At 44.4% G+C, this 14052-nt stretch overlaps 1 protein-coding gene across 1 annotated transcript in view; it reads left to right on the top strand.

Annotated features, from left to right (window-relative positions):
* The window catches only part of nek9 (NIMA related kinase 9), an 80576-nt gene that overhangs the window by 28389 nt on the left and 38135 nt on the right, over nucleotides 1-14052 (top strand). Inside the window, 1 exon segment of the mRNA XM_072567964.1 lies at nucleotides 13255-13447. Within this exon segment, the coding sequence (XP_072424065.1) occupies nucleotides 13255-13447 (193 nt within the window).

Consider the following 14052-nt stretch of genomic DNA (forward strand, 5'->3'; position numbering starts at 1 on the left):
TTTCCTAGGATGATGACGTCAGCGTGTACAAGGGGGCATAACTACAAATTGAGGGGTGATAGGTTTAAGACAGATGTCAGAGGCAGGTTCTTTACACAGAGAGTGGCAAGGGCGTGGAATGTCCTACCTGACAATGTAGTCAACTCAGCCACATTAGGGAGATTTAAACAATCCTTAGATAAGCACATGGATAATGATGGGATAGTGTAGGAGGATGAGCTGAGAGTAGTTCACAGGTCGGCGCAACATCGAGAGCCGAAGGGCCTGTTCTGCGCTGGATTGTTCTATGTTCTAAGTCACTGAGACCTTGTCTGCAGCTCGAGGAACTTTAGCTCAGCGTTGATGAGCTGGAAGCCAAGACTCAGACTGCGGTACATCTGGGAGGAGGAGGGTTACCTTGACGCTGTGTTCTGGGCAGTCACATCCTGTAGCTTAAATATTTCACATTTAGCTGCTAGTCAAGTATGGGAGCACGTGACAACACATGAGGCAGGGAGAGTGTTCCTGAATGTGTCATTGGAGGAGCCTCATCTCTTGGCCTTGTTCAACAGGTGTAAGGTACTTGCTCCCTGTGTGGCTGAGGAAGGAGTCTGCAGGGCGAATGGTCAAACTCCCTGCACCGGGGTCCGTGCAGCGCAAAGGGAAATGATAGTGGTAGGGTATTCCTTAATCAGTGGTCGAGATACCATCGTTTCTGAGCAGGATTGAGAGGCCTGTCTGATGTGTTGCCTACCTAGTAGGTGAAGTACATCTAGAGTAGGCTTGAAAGGATACTGGGGAGAGAGCGGGAGGATCCAGTTGTTGTGGTCCATGTTGGCACCAGCAACATAGGCAAGAGTAGGCAAAGGTCCTGTTTGGGGAATATCAGGAATTAAGGAACAAAATTAAAAACAGGACCTCCAAAGGTTGTAATCTCTGGATTATTAATTGAGCAAATTGGCAAAGGGATAAGATCAGGGAAGTAAACAGTTGGCTAAAGGAATGGGTGGGAAAGAGGGGTTTGATTTCATACGGCACTGCCATCCGTATTGTGACAGGAGGGACATGTACCCTCAGGACAGGTTCCACCTGAACCGATCTGGGATTAGGATCCCAGTGGAAAGGCGATAAAGGATGGTTGCATGGACTTTAAACTAGTTAAAGTGGGGGAGGGCTCAGGAGAGATTAATAAAGTTTCTAGAACAAGTAGTAGGAAAGAATATGGAAAGCGCCAGGAATGTAATCTCAGGCACAGCCGATAATGAACAACTTTGAGAAAGGGGGCAGGTACATGCAGTATGCACAACAAGGTGAATGAGTTTATAGTGCAGATTGACATTGGGTACCATATTGTGAGTATGACAGAGATGGAGTTGCAAGAACATCAGGGCTGAGCTCTAAATGTCCATGGATATGTGTCCTCTTGTAAGGACAGAGTGGATGGGGTTGCCTTGCTTGTAAGAAATGAAACTAAATTAATAGCAAGAAGTGGTATAGAGTCAGAGGTGTGTAATCTGTGTGGGTAGAGTTAAGGAACCACAAAAGGAAAAAGACTCTGATGGGGGATATGTACAAGCCCCTAGCAGTAGTCTGAATGTGGAGAAGAAAATAAATCAGGAGATAGAAAAGGCATGTAAGAAAGGCATGATTATAATAATAATGGGGGGATTTAAACCTGCAGGGGGAATAGGAAGGTCAAGTTGGTTGGAGATCCCAAGGAAAGGAATTTGTGGAATGTCTGCAAGATATTAGTAAGTTTTGTGAAGATTTGTAGTTCAGTTTGCAGTTCTGGATGTACGTTTACTTGCTGTGAGTTGGAAGGTTTGTTTTCAGTTGTTTCGTCACCATACTAGGTAACATCAGTGAGCCTCCGGATGAAGCACTGCTGATATGGCCCGCTTTTTATTTATGTGTTTAGTTTCCTTGGGTTGGTGATGTCATTTCCTGTTCTTTTTCTCAACCGATGGTAAATAGGATCAAAGTCAATGTGTTTGTTGACGGAGTTCTGTTTAGAATGCCAAGCTTCGAGGAGTTCTCGTGCGTGTCTCTGTTTGGCTTGTCCTAGGATGGATGTGTTGTCCCAGTCGAAGTGGTATCCTTCCTCATCTCTATGTAAAGATACTAAATGTATCAACAAACACATTGACTTGGATCCCATTTAGCGCCCCTTGAGAAAAAGAACAGGAAAATGACATCGCCACAGGAAAATGACATCGCCACAGGAAATGACATAACCAACCCAAGGAGACCTAAAGACATAAGTAAAAAGCAGGCCATCCCACCAGTGCTTCACCGGAGGCTGTCTGATGATGTTACCTAGTATGTGTTTGCAAGATATTTTAGAGCAGTTTGTGGTAGTGCCCAGTAAGGAGCAGGCAGTTCTGGGTTGGGTGCTGTGCAGTGGCGCAGACTTGATTAGGGAGCTTAAGGTTTCGGAACTTCTAGAGGGCAGTGACCATAATATGATAGAATTTCCCCTGCAGTTTGAGAGGGAGAAGCCGGAATCAGGTATTACAATTGAGCAAAGGAACTGCAAAGACATGAGGGAGGAACTGGCCTGAGTTGATTGGAAGAGACTACTGGATTAGTGGTGCTGGAAGAGCACAGCAGTTCAGGCAGCATCCAACGAGCAGCGAAATTGACGTTTCGGGCAAAAGCCCTTCATCAGGAATATGATGAAGGGCTTTTGCCCGAAACGTTGATTTCGCTGCTCCTTGGATGCTGCCTGAACTGCTGTGCTCTTCCAGCACCACTAATCCAGTATTTGGTTTTCAGCATCTGCAGTCATTGTTTTTACCTTGATTGGAAGAGAGCCTAGCAGGGAAGATGGTGAAGCAGCAAAGGCAGGAGTTTCTGGGGTAATTCAGGAGGCACAGGAAAAATTCGTCCCAAGGAAGAAGAAACATGCTAAGGGGAGAATGAGGCAACTATGGTTGACAAGGGAAGTCAGAAACAGCATAAAAGCAAAAGGGAAGGCACACAATAGAGTGAAGATTAGTGGGAAACCAGGGAATTGGGAAGCCTTTAAAAACTAGCAGAGGATAATGAGAAAAGCAGTAAGCAGGAGAAGATAAAATATGAGGGTTAGTTAGCTAGTAATATGAAATAAGATTGCAAGAATTTTTTTAGATGTCTAGAAAGTAAGAGGGAGAAAAGAGTGAATTTTGAAACACTGGAAAATGGTGCTCGAGTTGTGGTGATGGGGAATAAATAAATAGCGCAGAAACTGAATATGCACTTTGCATAGTTTTCACAGTGGAAGACACCAGCAACATACCAGTACAGAGGGCAGAGGTGAGTGTAGTGACCATCAGTAAGGAGAAGGTGCTGGGGAGGCTTCAAGGTCTGAAGTTGGATAAATCACCCAGACCAGATGGTCTGCACCCCAGAGTTTCAAATCATAGAATCCTTACTGTGTGGAAGCAGCACATTTGGCCCATGCAGTCCACTCTGAACTTCTGAAGAGAATTCCACCCAGACCACTCCCTAACCCTATTCCCCCATAACTCCACATTTTGCAAAGTCAATCCACCTAGCTTGCATATCCCTGAACACTATGGGTAATTTCCCATGGCCAATCCATCTAACCTGCACATCTGTGGACTATGGGAGGAAACCGGAGCACCCGGAGGAAACCCACACAGACACGGGGAGAAGTGCAAACTCTGGACAGACAGTCGCCTGAGGGTAGAATTTAATCCAGGTTCCTGGTGCTGTGAGGCAGCAGTGCTAACCACTGAGCCACCATGCCACCCCAAGATGATAGTTCAAAAGGAGATAGCTGAGGAAAATACAGAAGTATTGGTGGTGATCTTTCAGGAATCACTGGAGTTAGGAAGAGTCTGAGAGGACTCAGGTTGGCCTGACCCTCGTCATTGGTAAGATTTGCAATCTGTTATTAAGGATGAGATTGTGGAGTACTTGTGAGCACATGGTAAAATAGAGCTGTGTGAACATGACTTCATCAAGGGGAGGGCTGACAAATCTGTTAGAATTCGTTGAGGTCATAATGATAAAGTTAGACAAAGAGCCAGTGGACAAGTTATGTTTGGATCTCCAGAAAGCCTTTGACAAGGCACTGCACAGAAGGCTGCTAAGTAAGATAAGAGCCTGTGGTATTAAGGGTCAAGGTACTGTCATGGATAGAGGATTTGCTGATCTGGAGAAGGCAGAGTGTGGGGTTAAAGGGGCATGGCAGCCAACAGCTAGTGGATTTCTACAGAGATCACTGTTGAGACTGCAAGCATTCAGGTCATACATTAGCAATCTGGAAGAAGGAACTGAAGTTTGCAGATGACACAAAGACAGGTGGAGGCTCAGGTAATGTTGAGGAGGTGAGGCTGCAGAAGGACTTGGACAGGGAGGAGAGTGGGCAAAGGAGTGGCAGATGGAATACAATGTGAGAAAATGTGAGGTTATGCACTTCATAGAGGAATCATAGAGGTGTAGACTATTTTATAATCGGGAAAGACTTTGGACATCTGAAGCATAAAGGGACTTTGGAGTCCTTAAGGATTCTCTTAAGGTTAACATGCAGGTTCGGTTGGCAGTTAGGAAGGCAAATGTAATTTTAGCATTCGTCTCAACACCAAGAAGGTACTGCTGAAGCTATAGAAGGCTCTGGTTAGATTGTATTTGGAATATTATGACCAATTTTGGACCCGCATCGAAGGAAGCAAATGCTGGTGGTTTTTCTTATAAGGAGTGGTTGAGGACTCTGGGTCTGTAGACAATAGACAATAGACAATAGATGCAGGAGTAGGCCATTCAGCCCTTCGAGCCTGCACCGCCATTCAATATGATCATGGCTGATCATTCCGAATCAGTATCCTGTTCCAGCCTTATCTCCATAACCCTTGACTCCACTATCTTTAAGAGCTCTATCCAATTCTTTCTTAAATGAATCCAGAGACTGGGCCTCCACTGCCCTCTGGGGCAGAGCATTCCACACAGCCACCACTCTCTGGGTGAAGTAGTTTCTCCTCATCTCTGTCCTAAATGGTCTACCCCGTATTTTTAAGTTGTGTCCTCTGGTTCGGCACTCCCCCATCAGCGGAAATATGTTTCCTGCTGCCAGAGTGTCCAATCCTTTCATAATCCTATACGTTTCAATCAGATCCCCTCTCAGCCTTCTAAACTCAAGGGTATACAAGCCCAGTCGCTTCAGTCTTTCAGTGTAAGGCAATCCTGCCATTCCAGGAATTGACCTCGTGAACCTACGCTGCACTCCCTCAAAAGCCAGAATGTCTTTCCTCAAATTTGGAGACCAGAACTGTACACAGTACTCCAGGTGTGGTCTCACCAGGGCCCTGTATAGCTGCAGAAGAACCTCTTTGCTTCTATACTCCATTCCTCTTGTTATGAAGGCCAGCATGCTATTAGCCTTCTTCACGACCTGCTGTACCTGCATGCTTGCCTTCATTGACTGGTGGACAAGAACACCCAGATCTCTCTGAACAGCCCCTTTACCTAATTTGATACCATTGAGGTAGTAATCTGCCTTCCTGTTCTTGCTACCACAGTGGATAACCATACATTTATCCACATTAAACTGCATCTGCCATGCATCTGTCCACTCACCTAACTTGTCCAGGTCACCCTGTAATCTCCTAACATCCTCATCACATTTCACCCTACCACCCAGCTTTGTATCATCAGCAAATTTGCTAATGTTATTGATGATACCATCTTCTATATCATTTACATATATTGTAAAAAGCTGCGGTCCCAGCACGGATCCCTGCGGTACCCCACTGGTCACTGCCTGCCATTCCGAAATGGAGCCGTTAATCACTACCCTTTGTTTCCTATTAGCCAACCAATTCTCTATCCAATCTAGTACTTTGCCCCCAATCCCGTGCGCCCTAATTTTACTCACTAACCTCTTGTGTGGGACTTTATCAAAAGCTTTCTGAAAGTCCAGGTACACTACATCTACTGGATCTCCCTCGTCCATCTTCCGAGTTACATCCTCAAAAAATTCAAGAAGATTAGTCAAGCATGATTTCCCCTTCATAAATCCATGCTGACTCTGTCCTATCCTGTTACTATTATCCAGATGTGCCGTAATTTCATCCTTTATAATAGACTCCAGCATCTTTCCCACCACTGAGGTCAGACTAACTGGTCTATAATTTCCTGCTTTCTCCCGCCCACCCTTCTTAAAAAGTGGCACAACATTAGCCGCCCTCCAATCCTCAGGAACCGACCCCGAGTACTTGGAGTTTTGAAGGACAATGGAGGATCTGATTGAAACTTAACAGAATACTGAGAGGCCTGGATAGAGTGGATGTGGAGAAGGTGTTTCCAATAGTAGCAGAGACTAGAGCCTGAGGGTTCAGCCTCAAGGGTGAAGGGACAACCCTTTCGAACTGAGATGGGGAGGGATGTCTTCAGCCAGAGGGTGGTGAATCTGTGGAACTCATTGCCACAGAAGGCTGTGGAGGTCAAGTCATTGAGTGTATTTGATCCCTTCTTATTGATTAGTAAGGGATCAAAGATTATGGGGAGAAGGCAGGAGAATGGAGATGAGAAATATGTCAGCCATGGGTGAATGGTAGAGCAGACTCGATGGGTTAAATGACCAAATTCTGCTTCGATGTCTCTCCTCAGGTGCTGAATCTACCTTGGGTATTTGACTCCTACGCTCAATTCTGTTATTATCGAACATGCTTCCCATTTTCCCAGAGTAAGCGGGGCACAGCACTGAGTGATTATTATTGTTGGAGATATGATCTTGGTCAGACTGTCTGTTTCGTCTGGATGCAATTCTTGCACATGGCTATTGAGCAAATTATTGCCCACCCCCGTATTGTTGAATGCATGTTCCCTGTTATTGACAAACATCTGTTAAATGTGTGTGGTGTTCAGTCCTATGATCCAGGCTTGTGTCCATGTATGATTTAAAGGTCAAACAGAAGGGATTTAAAATGGAGGTGATTGTGGTGTTGGATAGGCTGAACATGCATAAAGTTGATAAAGCACTGTGACCAAATCAGATGCATCCAAGAGTACTGAAAACAGTAAGAGAGGTTTCAAAAGTTCAGGCTTTGTTCAGAAAAAGGTGCAAACCTTTCAGTTTGATGCTGGGAACTTTGGAAGGGATGGATTGGAAAAGTTAGTGAGCTAGTAAGTTCCTGGTAAGTTTTTTTTTAAATGGCAATTTGGAACAAAATTAAGTGTCATTCAGACAAATCAGGTTAAATTAAAGAAAGCCAGCAAGAGTTTCTTGGGACAAATTGCTTTGAGCAAACTTGCTGGAGTTTTTTTGAAGACGTAATGGAGAGAGCTGACAAGGGTAATACTGATGGTGTGGTGTACATGGATTTCCAAAAGGCAATGGATACAGTGTACATAACTTTTGCCAAGTTGTCTTTAAAATCACCTGTCTGGTACTAACTGCTTGCTTTGCTATAGACATCTGCTGGGCCTGTTTGAACTGTCACTGGGTTGGAGAGGCACTTATTTTATCTGGTTGCGTTGGATAGAAGCTTGCTTAGAACCAGCTGAATTGGAGGAAAGCCTGCTAAGGACAAACTGGCCAGCTTACCCCTTGCATTTCTCATAAGAAAAGCCTCTGTATCAGTCCAGGGTGAAACCTGTTTGTTCTTTTGAAAGAGTGATTAAAATATTTCCTGAGCAAGCTGTGTTGACAAGAGTTCAAAGACAACCGTGTGTGATTAGTGATTTGACCACATGTGCCAGAACATCAGAGCAATAGATTCTGGAACATTCTATTCTTTATCCATTTGCCTTCAAAAATAACCCATTCGCTCAAGACTTTTCTTCTGAAAACCAATATCTGTGCAGAAAACTTTTTTCCCCTTTTTTCATGAATAGTGCATTTGTCTTTGTGTGTGTGTGTTTTTGTGATATTTACAGAGATACGCCATTTTATTTCTACATCACATTGTGTATATTAATCAATTATTGCAACTACATTAACTGAGTTTTGTTTTGATAAATCAATAATTGTGTTTATTGAAAAACCTGGTTGATAGATCTTTCTGTTGAAAACCTCATAAGTATTTAATTGCTCACTCCAGTAACTGGGAATAGAATTTTTATTTGATGTTGTGAACAGCTGTGTATGGGATTACAACAGCAGTGCACTCTTTCAGTCTCGGTCAGATCAGGACACAGTATTAATAGGGCCAGTTTGGTTTCTATTGAACGGTAACCCCTCGAAGGTGTTGAGAGTGGGGGATTTAGTGATGATCGTGTCTTTGCTCGGCAAGAGGCAATATTTGGATTCTCTCTTCTTGGAGATGATCACCTTGTGTGGCGCAAATATTGCTTCTTGCCTATCAGTCCAAACCTGGCTATTGACCAGATCTTGCTGTATTTGGACATCAACTGTTTAATTTCTGTGAGGTTGTGAATGGTACTGAATATTGGGGGGGGTTTAAACTAACTCTGCAGGGGCATGGGAACCCAGACTGTAGCTTTAGGGTGCAGGACCTGGAGTGTAGGGAGGTTAGGAATATGGCATCAATCTTAAAGGAGGGTGCCTGTAAACAGAAGAGTGGCTTGAAGTGTGTGTACTTTAATGCCAGAAGTATACGAAATAAGGTAGGTGAACTCGCAGCGTGGGTTGGTACCTGGGACTTTGATGTTGTGGCTATTACGGAGACATGGCTAGATCAGGGACAGGATTGGCTGTTGCAGGTTCCAGGGTTTAAATGTTTTAGTAGGGTCAGAGGTGGGGGCAAAAGAGGGGGGGGTGTGGCTTTGCTTGTCAAAGATAGTATTACAGTGGTGGAAAGGAAGATGGACGAAGATTTGCCATCTGAGGTAGTTTGGGTTGAGGTTAGGAATAGGAGAGGTGAGGTCACCCTGTTAGGAGTCTTTTACAGGCCTCCTAATAGTCCTAGAATCGTTGAAGAAAGGATTGCGAAGATGATTCAGGAGAAGAGTGACAGTAATAGGGTGATTGTTATGGGAGACTTTAACTTTCCTGATATTGATTGGGAAAGCTATAGCTCAAGTTCGTTAGATGGGTCAGTGTTTGTGCAATGTGTGCAGGAGACTTTCCTGACCCAATATGTAGATAAGCCAACAAGAGGTGAGGCCATACTGGATTTGGTTCTGGGTAACGAACCAGGCCAGGTATTAGAACTAGAGGTAGGTGAGCACTTTGGGGACAGTGACCACAATTCGGTGATTTTTACTCTAGTGATGGAGAGGGATAAGTGTGTACTTCAGGGCAAGAGTTATAGCTGGGGGCAGGGAAATTATGATGCGTTGAGGCATGACTTAGGATGTGTGGATTGGAAAAGTAGATTCCAAGGCAAGAGCGTAATTGATATGTGGAACTTGTTCAAGGAGCAACTATTGAGTGTCCTTGATAAGTACGTACCTATCAGGCAGGGAGGAAAGGGTCGTGTGAGGGAGCCGTGGTTTAATAAGGAGTTGGAATCCCTGGTTAAATGGAAGAGGGCGGCCTTTGTAAAGATGAGGCGTGAAGGTTCAATAGGGGCAATTGAGAGTTATAAGGTAGCCCGGAAGGACCTGAAGAGAGAGCTAAGAGCAGCAAGGAGGGGACATGAAAGGTCCTTAGTTGGTAGGATTAGGGAAAACCCTAAGGCTTTCTATAGGTATGTTAGGAATAAAAGAATGACTAGGGAAGGAATAGGTCCAATCAAGGATAGTAATGGGAAGTTGCGTGTGGAGGCGCTGAATGAATACTTTTCGTCAGTATTCACTCAGGAACAGGACATTGTTGTCGATATAAATACTGAGGCACGAATAAGTAGAATGGATGGCTTTGAGATATGTAGAGAAGAGGTGTTGGAAATTCTGGCAAGGGTGAAAATAGATAAGTCCCCTGGGCCTGATGGCATTTATCCTAGGATTCTCTGGGAAGCAAGGGAGGAGATTGCAGAGCCATTGGCCTTGATTTTTGTGTCCTCTTTGTCGACAGGAGTAGTGCCAGAGGACTGGAGGCTAGCAAACGTGGTTCCCTTGTTCAAGAAGGGGAGTAGGGATAATCCTAGTAACTATAGGCCAGTGAGTCTCACTTCTGTTGTGGGCAAAGTCTTAGAGAGAATTGTAAGGGATAGGATTTATGCACATCTGGATAAGAATGATGTGATCAAGGATAGTCAGCATGGTTTTGTGAAGGGCAGGTCGTGCCTCACAAACCTTATTGAATTCTTTGAGAAGGTGACTAAGGAGGTAGATGAGGGGAAAGCGGTAGATGTGGTATATATGGATTTTAGTAAGGCGTTTGATAAGGTCCCCCATGGTAGGCTACTGCAGAAAATACAGAGATATGGCATTGAGGGTGAGTTGGAGGTTTGGATTAGGAATTGGCTCTCTGGAAGAAGACAGAGGGTAGTAGTTGATGGCAAAGGTTCATCTTGGAGTGCCGTCACTAGCGGTGTTCCGCAAGGATCTGTTTTGGGACCATTGCTGTTTGTCATTTTTATAAATGACCTGGAGGAAGGGTTAGAAGGTTGGGTGAGCAAGTTTGCGGATGATACGAAAGTCGGAGGAGTTGTAGACAGTGAGGAAGGATATGGCAGGTTACAGCGGGATATAGAGAAGCTGCAGAGCTGGGCAGAAAGGTGGCAAATGGAGTTCAATGTAGCTAAGTGTGAAGTGATTCACTTTGGTAAGAGTAAAAAAAGATGGATTACTGGGCTAATGGTAGACTACTTGGTAGTGTGGAAGAGCAGAGGGATCTTGGTGTCCATGTACACAGATCTCTGAAAGTTGCCACCCAGGTAAATAGTGCAGTGAAGAAGGCATATGGCGTACTGGCTTTTATTGGTAGAGGAATTGAGTTCCGGAGTCCTGAGGTCATGCTGCAGTTGTATAAGACTCTGGTGCGGCCGCATCTGGAATATTGTGTGCAGTTTTGGTCGCCATACTATAGGAAGGATGTGGAGGCACTGGAACGGGTGCAGAGGAAGTTTACCAGGATGTTGCCTGGTATGGTAGGAAAATCCTATGAGGAAAGGCTGAGGCACTTGGGGTTGTTTTCATTGGAGAAAAGAAGGTTTAGGGGTGATTTGATAGAGGTGTACAAGATGATTAGGGGGTTAGATCGGGTTGACAGTGAGAACCTTTTTCCACGTATGGAGTCAGCTATTACAAGGGGGCATAGCTTTAAATTAAGGGGGGGTAGATATAGGACTGATGTTAGGGGTAGGTTCTTCACTCAGCGAGTCGTAAGTTCATGGAATGCCCTGCCAGTAGCAGTGGTGGACTCTCCCTCTTTATGGGTATTTAAGCGGGCATTGGATAGGTATATGGAGGATAGTGGGTTCGTGTAGGTTAGGTGGGCTTTGATCGGCGCAACATCGAGGGCTGAAGGGCCTGTACTGCGCTGTATTCTTCTATGTTCTATGTTCTATTGTGTAATCATCAGCGAATATCCTCAATTATGACCATATGAGGTGCCCTGCAGCTGAGATAACTGATTGCCAAGAACCAAGAAACCATCTTAATTTGTTTTCAGTAAGACTCCAACCAGCAAAGAATTTCCCCAAATTCCAATAGACTCAGTGTTTGTTCGAGCTCCTTGATGTCACTCTTGGTTAAATGCTGCCTTGATGTCAAGAGCAGTCACTCTCACCTCACCTCACCTCACCTCTGGAATTCAGTTCTTCTCACTGTTTGCATCAAGGCTGCAATGAGATTAAGAGCTTAGTGGTTCCCTAAGTATATTTAAGATTGCTGCACACAGATTTTTAATCAATAAGGGAATCATGGGTTATGGGAAAAGGTAAGCAAGTAGACCTGAAGATATTCAGATCAGCCATGATTGTATTGAATAGTGGAGCAGACTGGATGGCTGAGTGACTTACCTCTGCTCCAGCATCTCATCCAACAGCTTATGGTCTTGTGGCCTTTTGATCAAAAGACAACTGATAAGGTACCATACATTGGGCTACATAACCAGAGCCCATGGTGTTGGAGGTAGTTTATCAGCATTGACAGAAGATTAGCTAACTGACAAAAGATTAGCTAACTAATCGAAGATGAGCTAACTGACAAGATTAGCTAACTGATAGAAGATGAGCTAAGTAACAGAAGATGAGCTAACTAATAAAAGACAGATATTTGGCATAAAAGAGGCATTTTCAGGATGGCAAACCTGTAAGTAGTGGAATGCAGCAAGGACGCAATCATTTGCTCTATTTATCCATGACTTGGATAAGGAAAATGAATGTGTTATAGCCGAGTTTATATATGGTCCAAAGCTCCATAAGAAGGCAAGTAGTATGGACATAAGATGCAGAAGGACACAGACAGGTTAAATGAGTGGTCAAAAAAAAATTGACAGTTAAATATAATGTGAGGTTATATGCTTCAGCAGGCAGAATAGAGGAACGAAGAAGAAATTCTAATGGGGAACACATAATTTGCCCACCAGCTAAAGACATGCTTTAGTTCTCTGTACACAAAGGAGGACACAAATAGCTTCCCAGAAATGTTGGGGAACAGACAGTATCATGAGAGGGAGGAACTGAAGGAAGTTAGTATTAGGAAGGAAATGGTGTTAAGGACAGCAGATAATTCCCGAGGGCCTGATATTCTACATTCCAAATGCTTAAGGAAGTGGCCCGAGAAATACTGGATGCATTGGTCATTTTCTTCCAAGATTCTGCAGACTGTAGAACAGTCCTTATACTTTGGGGAGTAGTTGATGTGGTAAGGTATTACAGGAATCAATGCTTGGAATGCAGCTGTTCACAAGATATATTAATGGCTGAGGTGAGGAAATTGAATGCAGTATCTCAACATTTATAGATGACATAGAGCTGTGTGGGGTTTGGACAGGTTGAGTAGGCGAATGTATGGCAGATACAGTTTAATGTGGATGACTTTAAGGTTATCCACTTTGGGAGCAAAAACTGGAATGCAAATTGAGAGAGGGGAATGTGTTGCGGAGATGAGGTAAGATAACTGTCTGACAGTTGTTCCTTCGGAGAGCCAGCACAGACACCATGGGTTGAATGGCCATTTCCTGTGCTGTTTCCATTCTATATCCACTGTTTGGCAGCATTGATTCATTGGTGGAGTCATTGAGCAGTGTTTCTAGGTTGGGATCTGGAGGTAAGATTTGGGTTCTGGGCTAACATCAGTGAGCATTCATTCAGAATGTGCATCACAATTGAAAGGGTAGGCTTCAGGTTATGTAGGGTTGGGGTCAGGTACCTTTGGCTGGGATGAGACAGTGTGGGTGTGCAGAGATGCTGGAAGCATTGTCTTATTGAGTTCCAGTTGTTATATTCAGTCTGATTGTTGTCTGTGTCTTTTGCTCAGATTGAATACACCTACGGACCCTCCCATTGCAGTGGTGACTAGTCAGTTCAGCGATGTTTATTACTGGGGCGGTGGAAAAGCCACGCCACAGAAACTGGACCTATTCAAGGGTGGACGCAGTGCACAGCAGGTCTGTGCCAGCAACACACACTTCGCTGTGATATCAGTGGAAAAGGAGCTATACACCTGGGCGGTGAGTACCATAGTGGGAGGGAGAGGAGAGGAGAAAGTGTCTTCAAAATCAGGTTGGATCTGGACAGAGTGAAAATGTTCCTGTGGGTTGAAGAACTTCGACCCAGAGGGCACATCTTTTAAGGCGATCATTAAAAAAGCATATAATGGGAGACTTTTCTGCAAACACAGCAAGTGGTTAGGGTCTGGAATGTACAGTGTGTGTGGTGGACGCAGGTCCATTCAACAGTCAAGCACTGAGATAGGGAGAGAGAAAGAATGGGGTGCAGAGACTGGCAAACAGACTGGGATAGAGGGACATATACACTGGGATAGAGGGACATATACACTGGGATAGAGGGACACATAAACAGACTGGGATAGAGGAACATATAAACAGACTGGGATAGAGCAATGGATATTGGTTTGCTCACTGAGCTGGAAGGTTCATTTCCAGACGTTTCGGCACCCTACTAGGTAACGTCTTCAGTGGGCCTCAGGCGAAGCATTGTACTTGATTCCTGCTTTCTATTTATATGTTTGGGTTTCTTTGGGTTGGTGATGTCATTTCTTGTGGTGATGTCATTTCTTGTGGTGATGTCATTTCCTGTTCTTTTACTCGGGGTG

Source organism: Chiloscyllium punctatum, chromosome 4, assembly GCF_047496795.1.
Source record: "Chiloscyllium punctatum isolate Juve2018m chromosome 4, sChiPun1.3, whole genome shotgun sequence".
Lineage (NCBI taxonomy): Eukaryota > Metazoa > Chordata > Chondrichthyes > Orectolobiformes > Hemiscylliidae > Chiloscyllium > Chiloscyllium punctatum.